This window comes from Salvelinus alpinus, chromosome 5 (assembly GCF_045679555.1).
Source record: "Salvelinus alpinus chromosome 5, SLU_Salpinus.1, whole genome shotgun sequence".
Taxonomy (NCBI): Eukaryota; Metazoa; Chordata; class Actinopteri; order Salmoniformes; family Salmonidae; genus Salvelinus; species Salvelinus alpinus.
The window spans coordinates 10,547,551-10,567,125 of record NC_092090.1 but is presented as its reverse complement, the minus strand read 5'-3'; the positions used below and the strand labels follow the sequence as shown (position 1 = coordinate 10,567,125).

Below are 19,575 nucleotides of genomic sequence, written 5' to 3'. Positions count from 1 at the left end.
TTAGGTATTCTGCCACTGTATACTCTCTGTTTAGGGCCAAATAGCATTCTAGTTTGCTCTGTTTTTTTGTTAATTCTTTCCAATGTGTCAAGTAATTATCTTTTTGTTTTCTCATGATTTGCTTGGGTCTAATTGTGCTGTTGTCCTGGGGCTCTGTGGGGTGTGTTTGTGTTTGTGAACAGAGCCCTAGGACCAGCTTGCTTAGGGGACTCTTCTCCAGGTTCATCTCTCTGTAGGTGATGGCTTTGTTATGGAAGGTTTGGGAATCGCTTCCTTTTAGGTGGTTGTAGAATTTAACGGCTCTTTTCTGGATTTTGATAATTAGTGGGTATCGGCCTAATTCTGCTCTGCGTGCATTATTTGGTGTTCTACGTTGTACACGGAGGATATTTTTGCAGAATTCTGCATGCAGAGTCTCAATTTGGTGTTTGTCCCATTTTGTGAAATCTTGGTTGGTGAGCGGACCCCAGACCTCACAACCATAAAGGGCAATGGGCTCTATGACTGATTCAAGTATTTTTAGCCAGATCCTAATTGGTATGTTGAAATTTATGTTCCTTTTGATGGCATAGAATGCCCTTCTTGCCTTGTCTCTCAGATCGTTCACAGCTCTGTGGAAGCTACCTGTGGTGCTGATGTTTAGGCCGAGGTATGTATAGTTTTTTGTGTGCTCTAGGGCAACGGCGTCTAGATGGAATTTGTGGTCCTGGCGACTGGACCTTTTTTGGAACACCATTATTTTGGTCTTACTGAGATTTACTGTCAGGGCCCAGGTCTGACAGAATCTGTGCAGAAGATCTAGGTGCTGCTGTAGGCCCTCCTTGGTTGGTGACAGAAGCACCAGATCATCAGCAAACAGTAGACATTTGACTTCGGATTCTAGTAGGGTGAGACCGGGTGCTGCAGACTGTTCTAGTGCCCGCGCCAATTCGTTGATATATATGTTGAAGAGGGTGGGGCTTAAGCTGCATCCCTGTCTCACCCCACGACCCTGTGTGAAGAAATGTGTGTGTTTTTTGCCAATTTTAACCGCACACTTGTTGTTTGTGTACATGGATTTTATAATGTCGTATGTTTTACCCCCAACACCACTTTCCATCAATTTGTATAGCAGACCCTCATGCCAAATTGAGTCGAAGGCTTTTTTGAAATCAACAAAGCATGAGAAGACTTTGCCTTTGTTTTGGTTTGTTTGGTTGTCAATTAGGGTGTGTAGGGTGAATACATGGTCTGTTGTACGGTAATTTGGTAAAAAGCCAATTTGACATTTGCTCAGTACATTGTTTTCATTGAGGAAATGTACGAGTCTGCTGTTAATGATAATGCAGAGTATTTTCCCAAGGTTACTGTTGACGCATCTCTTTTTCTCCTCGTGTTCTTCTCTCGTTTCCTGCTCCCCTTCTCCCTCAAACTAATTCCTCAATGAGATTGTGACACAATGTGATGTATAGCTATATACTGTATATATAGTACTGTAGGGTAACCAGCCCTGACATGTAAGGAGTTACAGAACACATTTTTTGCACAATAGGTTGTAAGCAGTTTATAAACAGTCCTTCAAATCATGTGTACATTATTGTCCATGTTGTAGCCCTCTGGAACATATTCTAAAAGTCTGTGTTCTCCCTCCCTCCTCTCTCCTCCCTCCCTGCCCCCCATCCCTCCCTTCCCCTCACTCCCTGCCCCCCATCCATCCCTCCCTCCCTCCCTCCCCCATCCCTCCCTCCCTCCCTCCTCCCTCCTCTCTCCTCCCTCCCTGCCCCCCTCCCTCCCCCATCCCTCCCTCCCTCCCCATCCCTCCCTCCCCATCCCTCCCTCCCTCCCCCCTCTCTCCCTGCTCTCTCTCTCTATGCTAATACCACCTGCTGATTCTAATCAGTGTCCAGTCTTCCCTGTGTCTCCTCTGTCTCCATACTGGATGTTGTTGTTCCTTAGATAAGAACTCAGTCTCTGCATCCCCAAGGGCATCCTATTCCTCTATAGTGCACTGCTATGTAACACTTTCCATGACCAAGTCAACACAAATGTTAATGGCATTGAATCAGACTCCTCATATAAATGACTCACGTTATGGACACATTTGGACTGCTCACCACTTAATAAGGCCTAATTATCAGTGTGTGTGTGTGTGTGTGTGTGTGTGTGTTTCTGTGTGTGTAACACCTCTCCTCTCCCCCATACAGCTCAGTGTTCAGTAGAATGTGCCCACGGTGTGTGTGTGTGTGTGTGTGTGTGTCTGTGTGTGTGTGTGTGTTTCTGTGTGTGTAACACCTCTCCTCTCCCCCATACAGCTCAGTGTTCAGTAGAATGTGCCCACGGTGTGTGTGTGTGTGTGTGTGTGTGTGTGTGTGTGTGTGTGTGTGTGTTTCTGTGTGTGTAACACCTCTCCTCTCCCCCATACAGCTCAGTGTTCAGTAGAATGTGCCCACGGTCGGTGTGTGTCTCCTGATACCTGTCAGTGTGAACCGGGCTGGGGAGGAGTGGACTGCTCTAGTGGTGAGTCTGCTGTAACACACACACACACACACACACACACACACACACACACACACACACACACACACACACACACACACACACACACACACACACACACACACACACACACACACACACACACACACACACACACACACACACACACACACACTCTCTCTCTCTCTGTCAAGTCAAACAGATCCTCCAGCTCTATGACCTTCTGAGTTATTGCCTCCTCTGGTCTCTATGGTTTACCTCTTTATGACTGAGAGAGACCAAGGCAGTCGGCAGAGCAGGAAGTCAATCTACCGTCAGTTATAATGAAATACAGGGGCTGTGGTCAGGAGAGAGGAAGTGAGATCAATCTACCATCAGTTATAATAGAATAGAGGGGCTGTGGTCAGGAGGCAGGAAGTGAGGTCAATGTACCGTCAGTTATAATAGAGGGGCTGTGGTCAGGAGGGAGGAAGTGAGGTCAATCTACCGTCAGTTATAATAGAATAGAGGGGCTGTGGTCAGGAGGCAGGAAGTGAAGTCAATCTACCGTCAGTTATAATAGAGGGGCTGTGGTCAGGAGGGAGGAAGTGAGGTCAATCTACCGTCAGTTATAATAGAATAGAGGGGCTGTGGTCAGGAGGCAGGAAGTGAGGTCAATCTACCGTCAGTTATAATAGAATAGAGGGGCTGTGGTCAGGAGGCAGGAAGTGAGGTCAATCTACCGTCAGTTATAATAGAGGGGCTGTGGTCAGGAGGCAGGAAGTGAGGTCAATCTACCGTCAGTTATAATAGAATAGAGGGGCTGTGGTCAGGAGGCAGGAAGTGAGGTCAATCTACCGTCAGTTATAATAGAGGGGCTGTGGTCAGGAGGCAGGAAGTGAGGTCAATCTACCGTCAGTTATAATAGAATAGAGGGGCTGTGGTCAGGAGACAGGAAGTGAGGTCAATCTACCGTCAGTTATAATAGAGATGCTGTGATCAGGAGACAGGAAGTGAGTTCAATCTACCGTCAGTTATAATATAATAGAGGGGCTGTGGTCAGGAGGCAGGAAGTGAGGTCAATATACCATCAGTTATAATAGAATAGAGGGGCTGTGGTCAGGAGGCAGGAAGTGAGGTCAATATACCATCAGTTATAATAGAATAGAGGTGCTGTGGTCAGGAGACAGGAAGTGAGGTCAATATACCATCAGTTATAATAGAATAGAGGTGCTGTGGTCAGGAGACAGGAAGTGAGGTCAATCTACCGTCAGTTATAATAGAGGGGCTGTGGTCAGGAGACAGGAAGTGAGGTCAATATACCGTCAGTTATAATAGAATAGAGGGGCTGTGGTCAGGAGGGAGGAAGTGAGGTCAATATACCGTCAGTTATAATAGAATAGAGGGGCTGTGGTCAGGAGGGAGGAAGTGAGGTCAATATACCGTCAGTTATAATAGAATAGAGGGGCTGTGGTCAGGAGGGAGGAAGTGAGATATTGACTGGTCTGTATTGATTCAGTTAAAGGAGTGCAGAGAGAGGGAGGGAAGTGGACATAGAGGTAAACAGAGTCTGTCTAACTGTCCCTTTCTCTGTAATAAATAGGGATGCCTCTCCTCACTCCCTCTCTCTCTCTCTCTCTTTCTCCTCTCTCTTTCTCCTCTCTATCTCTCCTCTCTCTCCTCTCTCTTCTCTATCTCTTTCTTTCTCCTCTCCTCTCATTCATCTCTCTATCTCTCCTCTCTCTCTCTCTCTCTCTCTCTCTCTCTCTCTCTCTCTCTCTTTCTTTCTCCTCTCTCTTTCTCCTCTCTATCTCTCCTCTCTCTCCTCTCTCTTCTCTCTCTCTTTCTTTCTCCTCTCCTCTCATTCATCTCTCTATCTCTCCTCTCTCTCTCTCTCTCTCTTTCTTTCTCCTCTCTATCTCTCCTCTCTCTCTCCACCCCCCAACCCCAGTTCATTATTGGAGCAGAATCTTCCCCTGACACTTTTCTATCCAACACCTGGTCATCTCTGATTTCTGATGCCTTATGACAGACTCATTCTACAGTAGTTCACCTGTAATGTACCTGCCCCAACATGTTTCCTTATGATTACAGAGTAATGTAATCTAACATGTGATGGATTCAGCCTGCTCAATTGATTACAGAGTAATGTGATCTAACATGTGATGGATACAGCCTGCTCAATTGATTACAGAGTAATGTAATCTAACATGTAATGGATTCAGCCTGCTCAATTGATTACAGAGTAATGTAATCTAACATGTGATATATACAGCCTGCTCAGCTGATTACAGAGTAATATAATCTAACATGTGATGGATTCAGCCTGCTCAATTGATTACAGAGTAATGTAATCTAACATGTGATGGATACAGCCTGCTCAGCTGATTACAGAGTAATGTAATCTAACATGTGATGGATACAGCCTGCTCAATTGATTACAGAGTAATGTAATCTAACATGTGATGGATTCAGCCTGCTCAATTGATTACAGAGTAATGTAATCTAACATGTGATGGATACAGCCTGCTCAATTGATTACAGAGTAATGTAATCTAACATGTGATGTATACAGCCTGCTCAGCTGATTACAGAGTAATGTAATCTAACATGTGATGGATTCAGCCTGCTCAATTGATTACAGAGTAATGTAATCTAACATGTGATGGATACAGCCTGCTCAGTTGATTACAGAGTAATCTAATCTAACATGTGATGTATACAGCCTGCTCAGCTGATTACAGAGTAATGTAATCTAACATGTGATGGATTCAGCCTGCTCAATTGATTACAGAGTAATGTAATCTAACATGTGATGGATTCAGCCTGCTCAATAGATTACAGAGTAATCTAATCTAACATGTGATGTATACAGCCTGCTCAGCTGATTACAGAGTAATGTAATCTAACATGTGATGGATTCAGCCTGCTCAATTGATTACAGAGTAATGTAATCTAACATGTGATGGATTCAGCCTGCTCAATTGATTACAGAGTAATGTAATCTAACATGTGATGGATTCAGCCTGCTCAATTGATTACAGAGTAATGTGATCTAACATGTGATGGATTCAGCCTGCTCAATAGATTACAGAGTAATGTGATCTAACATGTGATGGATTCAGCCTGCTCAATTGATTACAGAGTAATGTGATCTAACATGTGATGGATTCAGCCTGCTCAATAGATTACAGAGTAATGTGATCTAACATGTGATGGATTCAGCCTGCTCAATTGATTACAGAGTAATGTATTCTAACATGTGATGGATACAGCCTGCTCAATTGATTACAGAGTAATGTAATCTAACATGTGATGGATTCAGCCTGCTCAATTGATTACAGAGTAATGTGATCTAACATGTGATGGATTCGGCCTGCTCAATTGATTACAGAGTAATGTGATCTAACATGTGATGGATACAGCCTGCTCAATTGATTACAGAGTAATGTGATCTAACATGTGATGGATTCAGCCTGCTCAATTGATTACAGAGTAATGTGATCTAACATGTGATGGATTCAGCCTGCTCAATAGATTACAGAGTAATGTAATCTAACATGTGATGGATTCAGCCTGCTCAATAGATTACAGAGTAATGTAATCTAACATGTGATGGATTCAGCCTGCTCAATTGATTACAGAGTAATGTGATCTAACATGTGATGGATTCAGCCTGCTCAATAGATTACAGAGTAATGTGATCTAACATGTGATGGATTCAGCCTGCTCAATAGATTACAGAGTAATGTGATCTAACATGTGATGGATTCAGCCTGCTCAATTGATTACAGAGTAATGTGATCTAACATGTGATGGATTCAGCCTGCTCAATAGATTACAGAGTAATGTGATCTAACATGTGATGGATTCAGCCTGCTCAATAGATTACAGAGTAATGTGATCTAACATGTGATGGATTCAGCCTGCTCAATTGATTACAGAGTAATGTGATCTAACATGTGATGGATTCAGCCTGCTCAGCTGATTACAGAGTAATGTGATCTAACATGTGATGGATTCAGCCTGCTCAATAGATTACAGAGGCATTTGTCATTTCCCAGGAAAAACATATTTGCTGCAAAGTTACCACAGTGAAAGTACTGTAGGAGTGTTTCATTGACGTGTGTGTACACACACACACACACACACACACACACACACACACACACACACACACACACACACACACACACACACACACAGATTGTGCTGCTGGGGAAATGAGGTGTTGGTCCATCGGTGGGGTTCCACAGAACGGGCTTCTGATGATGAGGACAGCCTACAATACAACATGAAGGGAGTAACACTGCTAATGACTAGTGATATGTTATTCCCTCTGAGTGTGTGTGCGTGTGCGTGTGCGTGTGCGTGTGTGTGTGTGTGTGCGTTTCCCTGCGTGCCTGTGTGTGTGTGAGGATAGGGGTAAAAGGGAATATGGGATTGTCCCTGGAGTGACATGGTAACTAGATTAGCTCTAGAATGGAAGTGTCCCCTGTCTTCATTCCCTAGTCCAGGAGGACTGCTGGAAATCATGAAACACTTTGTTGGTTTGCCAATCACCATGAACCGCTTCAGAAGAGAAGACACTAAGAAGGAGGAGGAGGAGGAGGATGAGGAGGATGAAAAGGAGGAGGAGGATGAGTTTGAAGCAGAGGAGGAGGAGAAGGAGGAGAAGGAGGAGGCAAAGGAGGAGGTGGAGGAGGAGGAAGAGGTGGATTAAAAGGAGGAGGAGAAGGAGGAGAAGGAGGAGGAGAATGAGGAGGAGGAGGAGGAAGATGTGGATTAAAAGGAGGAGGAAAAGGAGGAGGAGGAAGAGGTGGATTAAAAGGAGGAGGAGAAGGAGGAGGCAGAGGAGGAGAAGGAGGAGGAGGAAGAGGGGGATTAAAAGGAGGAGGAGGAGAAGGAGGAGGAGGAGGAAGAGGTGGATTAAAAGGAGGAGGAGGAGGAGGAGGAGGAAGAGGTGGATTAAAAGGAGGAGGAGGAGGCAGAGGAGGAAGAGAAGGAGGAGGAGGAGGAGAATAAATGCTACAGTAGATATTTGAGGACGTTCAAAAGGGAGAATGATATGACAGACTGCTGTCTACATTATATAAGGAAGTACAAGATACAGACCAAACTGTTTTGCCGTTCCAGATTACCATATCGTGTAGTGGCCCAACGGTTTTCATTTTTCATGAGCGTTCTGCAGTAAAACCGTGAACTGAGAGTCTCCGGTCCAACCTGCTTTCCTCCTTTGTATCTGTAGCCTGTGGACGTTAATCACTCCTCAATAATAGATCACATTGCGGTCTGGTTAAGGCTTACTGTCTGCTTCTGGTTCAGAACAGACGGAGACCACAGGCTGCCAAGCGGTCTGGTTAAGGCTTACTGTCTGCTTCTGGTTCAGAACAGACGGAGACCACAAGCTGCCAAGTGGTCTGGTCCGTAAGGAGGAACATCTCTCTCTTATGTCACTGTTTTAACCAGGTCACTGTCAAGCTCACACACACAGACCATGTATCAAAAGCATCACACACACACACACACACCACACACACACACACACACACACACACACACACACACACACACACACACACACACACACACACACACACACACACACACACACACACATTTACACTGAAGGTTGTTGGGGTTTATTTGAATGGACAACCGTTAACTACCAGGCCGGACATCTGATATGAAGGTGTTCTAGAACTCCATTAGTTGACATGGGAACCAACATCCCAGCGCCCAGTCGTCATCGTCATCGTCATCATCATTATGATACACTCATTGCATGGTTTCCATCAACAAACTCCAGTGTCACGCTCGCTGTCCTCAAACTCCTCGTCATAAATCAACCAAGGCGCAGCGTGCATGTTGTTCCACATCTTTTAATAGGAGTGAAACCTTAACAAACAGGTTAAACAGCAAAGAACGTGACGCAATCGAGGTGCACACAACCACACACGGAAAATAATAATTACCCACAACATTAGGTGGGGAAAAAGGGCTGCCTAAGTATGATTCTCAATCAGAGACAACGATAGACAGCTGTCCCTGATTGAGAACCACACCCGGCCAAAACATAGAAATACAGAAACCTAGAAAACAAAACCTAGAATACCCCCCCCCCCCCCCCCACATCACACCCTGACCTAACCAAATAGAGAAATAAAACGGCTCTGCACCTGGGAAACACTACAGCTCAAAAATGAACTTTCTTCCTAAATATTAAATTAGATGTATCAGTTGTTTTTGTAAGGAAAAGGATATGAGGTGCAGAGGGAGAGAGGGATAGGGAGAGATAAAGAAAGAGAGAGAGATAGAAAGAGAGAAAGAGAGACAGCGAGATAGAGACAGAGAGAGAGAGAGAGAGAGAGAGAGAGAGAGAGAGAGAGAGAGAGAGAGAGAGAGAGAGAGAGAGAGAGAGAGAGAGAGAGAGAGAGAGAGAGAGAGAGAGAGAACAGTGAAATGCTGAACCAACAGCCTGTCTGCCAGTGTCAGGTGGTAGCTGGGTTGAGGTAGATGAAGCTGTGTGTGTGTGTGTGTGTGTGTGTGTGTGTGTGTGTGTGTGTGTGTGTGTGTGTGTGTGTGTGTGTGTGTGTGTGTGTGTGTGTGTGTGTGTGTGTGTGTGTGTGTGTGTGTGTGTGTGTGTGTGTTGGTGCCCTGCTCCAAGACATGTAATTTATCAGAGCACACACATGGCGTCCGTTCACACACACACTCGCCCAAACAAAATGGGTGCTGTCCGGGACCTTGTTTCCCATGTAGTCGCGCTAATCACCTACACAAAAGGGTTTTCAAAGGGTTCTCCTATGGGGACAGTCGAAGAATCCTTGTAGGTTCTAGATAGCACCTTGTTTCCTAAGACTGTGAAGCTCTACTCTGCCCAGATATCTGTGTTGAAAAGACACTTTGTGGTGGAGTTTCTGTCAGTCGGCAGGTTTTCATTGACGCAGGTTTATTCGACAAAAGCAATGTCGCAACAACAAAATAGAAAATCCTTGCGCCGTGGAAACGGTAGATATAGGAGAAATGTTTTAAAGAGCGACAACATTTTCATAACCTTTGATTTTGGATTTTGACCAACTTTCCTTATATGGCGACAAATGATGACGGAAACAGTTTTCAAAATAAAAGTTTTTAACTAATAGAAACATCACAATGTGAATATATTTGTAAATATGTATATTATAGGTACTTAGTTCTATTTGTTGTATTAGTATTAGTCGTGAAGAGGGCACGACAAACCTATTCCCCCTCAGGAGACTGAAAAGATTTGGCATGGGTCCTCAGATCCTCAAAAGGGTCTACAGCTGCACCATCGAGAGCATCCTGACTGGTTGCATCACTGCCTGGTATGGCAACTACTCGGCCTCCGACCGCAAGGCACTACAGAGGGTAGTGCGTACGGCCCAGTACATCACTGTGGCCAAGCTTCCTGCCATCCAGGACCTCTATACCAGGCGGTGTCAGAGGAAGGCCCTAAAAATTGTCAAAGACTCCAGCCACCCTAGTCATAGACTGTTCTCTCTGCTACTGCACGGCAAGCGGTACCGGAGCGCCAAATCTTGGTCCAAAAGGCTTCTCAACAGCTTCTACCCCCAAGCCATAAGACTCCTGAACATCTAATCAAATGGCCACCCAGACTATTTGCATTGCCCCCCCCCTTTTACACCGCTGCTACTCTCAGTAGGTGTCATCTATGCATAGTCACTTTAACAACTCTACCTACATGTACAGTTGAAGTCGGAAGTTTACATACACCTCAGCCATATACATTTAAACTCAGTTTTTCACAATTCCTGACATTCAATCCTAGTAAAAATTCCCTGTCTTAGGTCAGTTAGGATCACCACTTTATTTTAAGAATGTGAACTGTCAGAATAATAGTAGAGAGAATGATTTATTTCAGCTTTTATTTATTTCATCACATTCCCAGAGGTTGGTGTGGTTTTTATTTTCATTTTCCTTTTCTTGTGCAAATTTAGTGGGCACCTATGGTGGGTGTCTTTTAGGACCCGTAGTTCCTGTTACAACGTTCAGTGGACACCCCCATAGGTGTCTTTAAGGACCCGTATTTCCTGTTACAACGTTCAGTGGACACCCCCATAGGTGTCTTTAAGGACCCGTAGTTCCTGTTACAACGTTCTGTGGACACCTCCATAGGTGTCTTTAAGGACCCGTAGTTCCTGTTACAACGTTCAGTGGACACCCCCATGAGTGTCTTTAAGAGCCCCTGTGAAAACCCTGTGTTGGCTGTTGTTAGTTCCCCCTTCTGTTTCAGCAACAATCGTTGTGTCTTGTTGGGGAATGTAACAAAATGGGCAGTATGTGCACACACAAACAAAAGGAGTGCACTGTGTAGGGATTAAGGTGCCAGGTCTCTGGTCAAAAGTAGTGCACTGTGTAGGGAATAGGGTGCCATATGGGATCCATGTCTCATTGTGTAACTAAATCCTAAACCCCCTGCTGGTGGTTCAAATCTGCCCTGCTGGCTTCCATCCCTGGAGGGGAATCTAGTCACGGTAGGAGGGGCTACACATTATAGATGTTCTCTCTCTCTCTCTCTCTCTCTCTCTCTCTCTCTCTCTCTCTCTCTCTCTCTCTCTCTCTCTCTCTCTCTCTCTCTCTCTCTCTCTCTCTCTCTGTGTCCCTCTCTCTCTCTCTCTCTCTCTCTCTCTCTCTCTCTCTCTCTCTCTCTCTCTCTCTCTCTCTCTCTCTCTCTCTCTCTCTCTCTCTCTCTCTCTCTCTCTTGCTCTCTCCCTCCATCCCTTTTAATCTGTCTTCCTTCTTATCTCTTGGTGCCACTCTTCTCCTCTATAAAGTCCATCCAGCCCATCACACAGTAGGAAGCCCCTCCTTCTGTGTGTGAGTTTATCTCTGCTGCTTAGCTGTTCCTGTGAGTGCAGTGTTCTCTCTCTCTCTCTCTCTCTCTCTCTCTCTCTCTCTCTCTCTCTCTCTCTCTCTCTCTCCATCCCTCTCTCCCTTTCCTTCTACCCACACATGAACAACACGGTGTCTTCCCACCGTCACGGATTGGCTATTCTACATGTTCAATTGTCTGAGAAGAACATCTCCTTTCAGCCCCCAACATTAGGAGGTCATGTAGCTTCCATCAGTGGTTCAGTGGGTGTTAGACATTAGGAGAACACATTAACAACATTCTCCATTCACTTTGATGGATTAACCAAGTAGGGACAGAAAGGTCATTCAAATGGTGTTTTGTTTGAAATGGCTTTTTTTGGGGGAAGTTCTTCTTCTCAGCGTTAGTCACCATGACGACGATGACTCATAGTGACAGAGGGTCAAGAAGCCAATGGATTAATAATGCCAGTGAATACCCTTCATCCTCTCTGTTGATGGACACGACATTGTATTCTAAATCAGTGGTTTTCACATTTCCTTTTGTTTCTGAATACAAAATGACATTTTGCTACGTCTTGTGCAAGTGATTATTAGACTGAGGCTTCCCAAGTATCCCCTGTGGATAGGCCAGGGAATTTCAGGGGTTGACGGACAGGTATCCTCTGTGGATAGACCAGGGAATTACAGGGGTTGACGGACAGGTATCCCATGTGGATAGGCCAGGGAATTACAGGGGTTGACGGACAGGTCCCCTGTGGATAGGCCAGGGAATTACAGGGGTTGACGGACAGGTCCCCTGTGGATAGACCAGGGAATTACAGGGGTTGACGGACAGGTCCCCTGTGGATAGACCAGGGAATTACAGGGGTTGACGGACAGGTCCCCTGTGGATAGACCAGGGAATTACAGGGGTTGACGGACAGGTCCCCTGTGGATAGACCAGGGAATTACAGGGGTTGACGGACAGGTCCCCTGTGGATAGACCAGGGAATTACAGGGGTTGACGGACAGGTCCCCTGTGGATAGACCAGGGAATTACAGGGGTTGACGGACAGGTATCCCCTGTGGATAGGCCAGGGTATTACAGGGGTTGACGGACAGGTCCCCTGTGGATAGACCAGGGAATTACAGGGGTTGACGGACAGGTCCCCTGTGGATAGACCAGGGAATTACAGGGGTTGACGGACAGGTATCCCCTGTGGATAGGCCAGGGAATTACAGCGGTTGACGGACAGGTCCCCTGTGGATAGACCAGGGAATTACAGGGGTTGACGGACAGGTATCCCCTGTGGATAGGCCAGGGAATTACAGGGGTTGACGGACAGGTATCCCCTGTGGATAGGCCAGGGAATTACAGCGGTTGACAGACAGTAAGCCAGTTCTGTTGGTTCTATACATAGTACTAATAAGAACATATCTCTGTTGGTAATATCCTCCTCATGGTGTGGTGTGATATCCTGGTGTTCACCCGGGTTAAACCACAACACCATAGAGATGTCACCCTCAGCTGCCCACTCTCAATGTCCTTTACTGATCCCCCATCCTCCCTGTACTCTGCCTGGAGTACCCCCTCATACTGCCCAGAGGTTCTAGCTGGAGTACCCCCTCATACTGCCCAGAGGTTCTAGCTGGAGTACCCCCTCATACCGCCCAGAGGTTCTAGCTGGAGTACCCCCTCATACCGCCCAGAGGTTCTAGCTGGAGTACCCCCTCATACTGCCCAGAGGTTCTAGCTGGAGTACCCCCCTCATACTGCCCAGAGGTTCTAGCTGGAGTACCCCCTCATACTGCCCAGAGGTTCTAGCTGGAGTACCCCCTCATACTGCCCAGAGGTTCTAGCTGGAGTACCCCCTCATACTGCCCAGAGGTTCTAGCTGGAGTACCCCCTCATACTGCCCAGAGGTTCTAGCTGGAGTACCCCCCTCATACTGCCCAGAGGTTCTGCCTGGAGTACCCCCTCATACTGCCCAGAGGTTCTAGCTGGAGTACCCCCCTCATACCGCCCAGAGGTTCTAGCTGGAGTACCCCCTCATACTGCCCAGAGGTTCTAGCTGGAGTACCCCCTCATACCGCCCAGAGGTTCTAGCTGGAGTACCCCCTCATACTGCCCAGAGGTTCTAGCTGGAGTACCCCCTCATACCGCCCAGAGGTTCTAGCTGGAGTACCCCCTCATACTGCCCAGAGGTTCTAGCTGGAGTACCCCCTCATACTGCCCAGAGGTTCTAGCTGGAGTACCCCCTCATACTGCCCAGAGGTTCTAGCTGGAGTACCCCCTCATACCGCCCAGAGGTTCTAGCTGGAGTACCCCCTCATACTGCCCAGAGGTTCTAGCTGGAGTACCCCCTCATACTGCCCAGAGGTTCTAGCTGGAGTACCCCCTCATACTGCCCAGAGGTTCTAGCTGGAGTACCCCCTCATACAGCCCAGAGGTTCTAGCTGGAGTACCCCCTCATACCGCCCAGAGGTTCTAGCTGGAGTACCCCCTCATACTGCCCAGAGGTTCTAGCTGGAGTACCCCCTCATACCGCCCAGAGGTTCTAGCTGGAGTACCCCCTCATACCGCCCAGAGGTTCTAGCTGGAGTACCCCCTCATACCGCCCAGAGGTTCTAGCTGGAGTACCCCCTCATACCGCCCAGAGGTTCTAGCTGGAGTACCCCCTCATACTGCCCAGGGGTTCTAGCTGGAGTACCCCCTCATACCGCCCAGAGGTTCTAGCTGGAGTACCCCCTCATACCGCCCAGAGGTTCTAGCTGGAGTACCCCCTCATACTGCCCAGGGGTTCTAGCTGGAGTACCCCCTCATACTGCCCAGAGGTTCTGCCTGGAGTACCCCCTCATACTGCCCAGAGGTTCTAGCTGGAGTACCCCCTCATACTGCCCAGAGGTTCTGCCTGGAGTACCCCCTCATACTGCCCAGAGGTTCTAGCTGGAGTACCCCCTCATACCGCCCAGAGGTTCTGCCTGGAGTACCCCCTCATACTGCCCAGAGGTTCTGCCTGGAGTACCCCCTCATACTGCCCAGAGGTTCTGCCTGGAGTACCCCCTCATACTGCCCAGAGGTTCTAGCTGGAGTACCCCCTCATACCGCCCAGAGGTTCTAGCTGGAGTACCCCCTCATACCGCCCAGAGGTTCTAGCTGGAGTACCCCCTCATACTGCCCAGAGGTTCTGCCTGGAGTACCCCCTCATACTGCCCAGAGGTTCTAGCTGGAGTACCCCCTCATACTGCCCAGAGGTTCTAGCTGGAGTACCCCCTCATACCGCCCAGAGGTTCTAGCTGGAGTACCCCCCTCATACCGCCCAGAGGTTCTAGCTGGAGTACCCCCTCATACTGCCCAGAGGTTCTAGCTGGAGTACCCCCCTCATACTGCCCAGAGGTTCTGCCTGGAGTACCCCCTCATACTGCCCAGAGGTTCTAGCTGGAGTACCCCCTCATACTGCCCAGAGGTTCTAGCTGGAGTACCCCCTCATACTGCCCAGAGGTTCTAGCTGGAGTACCCCCTCATACTGCCCAGAGGTTCTAGCTGGAGTACCCCCCTCATACTGCCCAGAGGTTCTAGCTGGAGTACCCCCTCATACTGCCCAGAGGTTCTAGCTGGAGTACCCCCTCATACCGCCCAGAGGTTCTAGCTGGAGTACCCCCCTCATACCGCCCAGAGGTTCTAGCTGGAGTACCCCCTCATACTGCCCAGAGGTTCTAGCTGGAGTACCCCCCTCATACTGCCCAGAGGTTCTGCCTGGAGTACCCCCTCATACTGCCCAGAGGTTCTAGCTGGAGTACCCCCTCATACTGCCCAGAGGTTCTAGCTGGAGTACCCCCTCATACTGCCCAGAGGTTCTAGCTGGAGTACCCCCTCATACTGCCCACTCTCAATGTCCTTTACTGAACCCCCATCCTCCCTTTACTCTGCCTGGAGTACCCCCTCATACTGCCCAGAGGTTCTAGCTGGAGTACCCCCTCATACTGCCCAGAGGTTCTAGCTGGAGTACCCCCTCATACCGCCCAGAGGTTCTAGCTGGAGTACCCCCTCATACCGCCCAGAGGTTCTAGCTGGAGTACCCCCTCATACCGCCCAGAGGTTCTAGCTGGAGTACCCCCTCATACTGCCCAGAGGTTCTAGCTGGAGTACCCCCTCATACTGCCCAGAGGTTCTAGCTGGAGTACCCCCTCATACTGCCCAGAGGTTCTAGCTGGAGTACCCCCTCATACTGCCCAGAGGTTCTAGCTGGAGTACCCCCTCATACTGCCCAGAGGTTCTAGCTGGAGTACCCCCTCATACTGCCCAGAGGTTCTAGCTGGAGTACCCCCTCATACTGCCCAGAGGTTCTAGCTGGAGTACCCCCTCATACTGCCCAGAGGTTCTAGCTGGAGTACCCCCTCATACCGCCCAGAGGTTCTAGCTGGAGTACCCCCTCATACCGCCCAGAGGTTCTAGCTGGAGTACCCCCTCATACTGCCCAGAGGTTCTAGCTGGAGTACCCCCTCATACCGCCCAGAGGTTCTAGCTGGAGTACCCCCTCATACTGCTCAGAGGTTCTAGTAGTCCAGGTTGGACCCCCTGTTGATAGGCCAGGTTCCCCCAGGGGTTCTAGTAGTCCAGGTTGGACCCCCTGTTTATAGGCCAGGTTCCCCAGGGGTTCTAGTAGTCCAGGTTGGACCCCCTGTTGATAGGCCAGGTTCCCCAGGGGTTCTAGTAGTCCAGGTTGGACCCCCTGTTGATAGGCCAGGTTCCCCAGGGGTTCTAGTAGTCCAGGTTGGACCCCCTGTTGATAGGCCAGGTTCCCCCAGAGGTTCTAGTAGTCCAGGTTGGACCCCCTGTTGATAGGCCAGGTTCCCCCAGGGGTTCTAGTAGTCCAGATTGGACCCCCTGTTGATAGGCCAGGTTCCCCAGGGGTTCTAGTAGTCCAGGTTGGACCCCCTGTTGATAGGCCAGGTTCCCCCAGGGGTTCTAGTAGTCCAGGTTGGACCCCCTGTTGATAGGTCAGGTTCCCCAGGGGTTCTAGTAGTCCAGGTTGGACCCCCTGTTGATAGGCCAGGTTCCCCAGGGGTTCTAGTAGTCCAGGTTGGACCCCCTGTTGATAGGCCAGGTTCCCCAGAGGTCTCCTCATTGTGTTGTTTGACCTCCTGGGGTGTTGATAATCTCCTCATTGTGTTATTTGACCTCCTGGGGTGTTGATAATCTCCTCATTGTGTTGTATGACCTCCTGGGGTGTTGTGATAATCTCATTGTGTTGTTTGACCTCCTGGGGTGTTGATAATCTCCTCATTGTGTTGTTTGACCTCCTGGGGTGTTGTGATAATCTCCTCATTGTGTTGTGTGACTTCCTGGGGTGTTGTGATAATATCCTCATTGTGTTGTGTGACTTCCTGGGGTGTTGTGATAATCTCCTCATTGTGTTGTGTGACTTCCTGGGGTGTTGTGATAATCTCCTCATTGTGTTGTGTGACTTCCTGGGGTGTTGTGATAATATCCTCATTGTGTTGTGTGACTTCCTGGGGTGTTGTGATAATCTCCTCATTGTGTTGTGTGACTTCCTGGGGTGTTGTGATAATATCCTCATTGTGTTGTGTGACTTCCTGGGGTGTTGTGATAATCTCCTCATTGTGTTGTGTGACTTCCTGGGGTGTTGTGATAATATCCTCATTGTGTTGTTTGACCTCCTGGGGTGTTGATAATCTCCTCATTGTGTTGTATGACCTCCTGGGGTGTTGTGATAATATCCTCATTGTGTTGTTTGATCTCCTGGTGACCTTACTTAGCCAGCCTACTTTGACTTCACAGGACCATATGAACATCACCCGTGGCCCAGTTGCAATCCCAGCATGTGATTCAAGGGCATGTCACTGGGGGCCACTTATTACCCACAATTCTTTGAGGTCCGAAGAGTAAGACACGTGTCCTTCTTGATTTCCTTCCTGAATGAGAGGATTAGACACGCAGAGAAACAAGTGTTTACGTCCTCTTTACAAAACTCTCTCTCTTTGTTCCCTGCCGTCTTCCCCAGTAATCCCCTCCAGTGAAAGAGAAGAGGAGCAGAGAGAATAGAGGAGAGAGATGCATGTCTGAGAGGCAGTTACAGGGACTTTATTTCATTTACGCCGTGCAGCTCTTCAGCAGCAACACACACAGTTCCACTTGTCTTACAAGGTGATTAGTTGTACGTTAATTGGTTGAACAAATCACCGGCGGTAACGACTGTTGTGTTGTCTGAGGGAGGAGGGGAGGAGGGAGGCGAGAGGGAGGGATGAGGAGGGAGGGAGGCGAGAGGGGAGGGGAGGAGGGAGGGAGGAGGGAGGAAGGAGGAGGGAGGGAGGGAGACGAGAGGGAGGGAGGGAGACGAGAGGGAGGGAGGGAGGCGAGAGGGAGGGAGGAGGAGGGAGGGAAGCGAGAGGGGAGGAGGGAGGGAGGAAGGAGGAGGGAGGGAGGGAGGGAGGGAGGGGGGAGGGAGGGGGAGGAGGAGGGAGGGAGGGAGGAGGGGAGGAGGAGGGAGGGAGGGAGGCGAGAGGGAGGGAGGGAGGAGGAGGGAGGCGAGAGGGGAGGAGGGAGGGAGGAGGGAGGAGGGAGGAAGGAGGAGGGAGGGAGGAGGGGAGGAGGAGGGAGGGAGGGAGGGAGGGAGGGAGGGAGGGCGGGCGGGAGGGAAGGAGGGGGGAGGAGGGAGAAGGGTGCGAAGAAGGGAGGGAGGAGGGAGGAGGGGAAGAGGGAGGAGGAGGTTAATGAGGCCTAGCGGGCTGGCGTTCCACGTGACCAATCCCAACGCTCCCCATTAGCACTGTGCTCGTTAGCATAGTGGCTAAGCTAATACCTGTGGCGTATGCTAGACAGACACGCACACACAAACGTTAGGTAAGTGATAGATTTTTTTTTGCCTTCACCTCCCTTATCTCACCTCACTTGCTCACATTGTATATAGACTTATTTTTCTACTGTATTTTTGACTGTATGTTTGTTTTACTCCATGTGTAACTCTGTGTTGTTGTATGTGTCGAACTGCTTTGCTTTATCTTGGCCAGGTCGCAGTTGTAAATGAGAACTTGTTCTCAACTTGCCTACCTGGTTAAATAAAGGTGAAATAAATAAATCAAATGAAATAGTGTGGGTATAACCCAATCAGTCTGTAGTCATTCAGTGTGTTGTCCTGAGCCCATCCAGAAGCAGAATTGGTTTTATGATCAGCTGTATCATTTATTACCCCACAGGATGGAGTTATAACCAGAACTACAGGAGGGAGGGAGGGGGGAGGGAGGGAGGGAGGGAGGGAGGGAGGGAGGGAGGGAGGGAGGGAGGGAGGGACGCCACAGGATGGAGTTATAACCAGAACTACAGGAGGGAGGGAGGGGGGAGGGAGGGAGGGAGGGAGGGAGGGAGGGAGGGAGGGAGGGGGGGAGGGAGGGAGGGAGGGAGGGAGGGAGGGAGGGAGGCCACAGGATGGAGTTATAACCAGAACTACAGGAGGGAGGGAGGGAGGGAGGGAGGGAGGGAGGGAGGGAGGGAGGGAGGGAGGGAGGGAGGGAGGGAGGCCACAGGATGGAGTTATAACCAGAACTACAGGAGGGAGGGAGGGAGGGAGGGAGGCCACAGGATGGAGTTATAACCAGAACTACAGTTATACTGTCCACTTATATTAGGAATATGATTCAGCTGCTCTGTGGAGAGAGGAACACTTATATTAGGAATATGATTCAGCTGCTCTGTGGAGAGAGGAACACTTATATTAGGAATATGATTCAGCTGCTCTGTGGAGAGAGGAACACTTATATTAGGAATATGATTCAGCTGCTCTGTGGAGAGAGGAACACTTATATTAGGAATATGATTCAGCTGCTCTGTGGAGAGAGGAGCACTTATATTAGGAATATGATTCAGCTGCTCTGTGGAGAGAGGAACACTTATATTAGGAATATGATTCAGCTGCTCTGTGGAGAGAGGAACACTTATATTAGGAATATGATTCAGCTGCTCTGTGGAGAGAGGAGCACTTATATTAGGAATATGATTCAGCTGCTCTGTGGAGAGAGGAACACTTATATTAGGAATATGATTCAGCTGCTCTGTGGAGAGAGGAACACTTATATTAGGAATATGATTCAGCTGCTCTGTGGAGAGAGGAACACTTATATTAGGAATATGATTCAGCTGCTCTGTGGAGAGAGGAGAGGGGATTTATGTGGAGAGTTATATAATTAGAGAGACAGAGAGACATTTTTATTTATTTTTTATTTAACCTTTATTTAACTAGGCAAGTCAGTTAAAAACACATTCTT

The 19,575-nt window shown here is 48.6% G+C and overlaps 1 protein-coding gene across 2 annotated transcripts in view; it reads left to right on the top strand.

Annotated features, from left to right (window-relative positions):
* LOC139575523 (multiple epidermal growth factor-like domains protein 11) overlaps positions 1-19,575 on the top strand; it is a 324,245-nt gene that overhangs the window by 139,178 nt on the left and 165,492 nt on the right. For both annotated transcript variants that reach the window (XM_071400542.1, XM_071400543.1), the window contains one exon: positions 2,404-2,496. In XM_071400542.1, the coding sequence (XP_071256643.1) occupies positions 2,404-2,496 (93 nt within the window). The remainder of the gene's footprint in view (positions 1-2,403; positions 2,497-19,575) is intronic.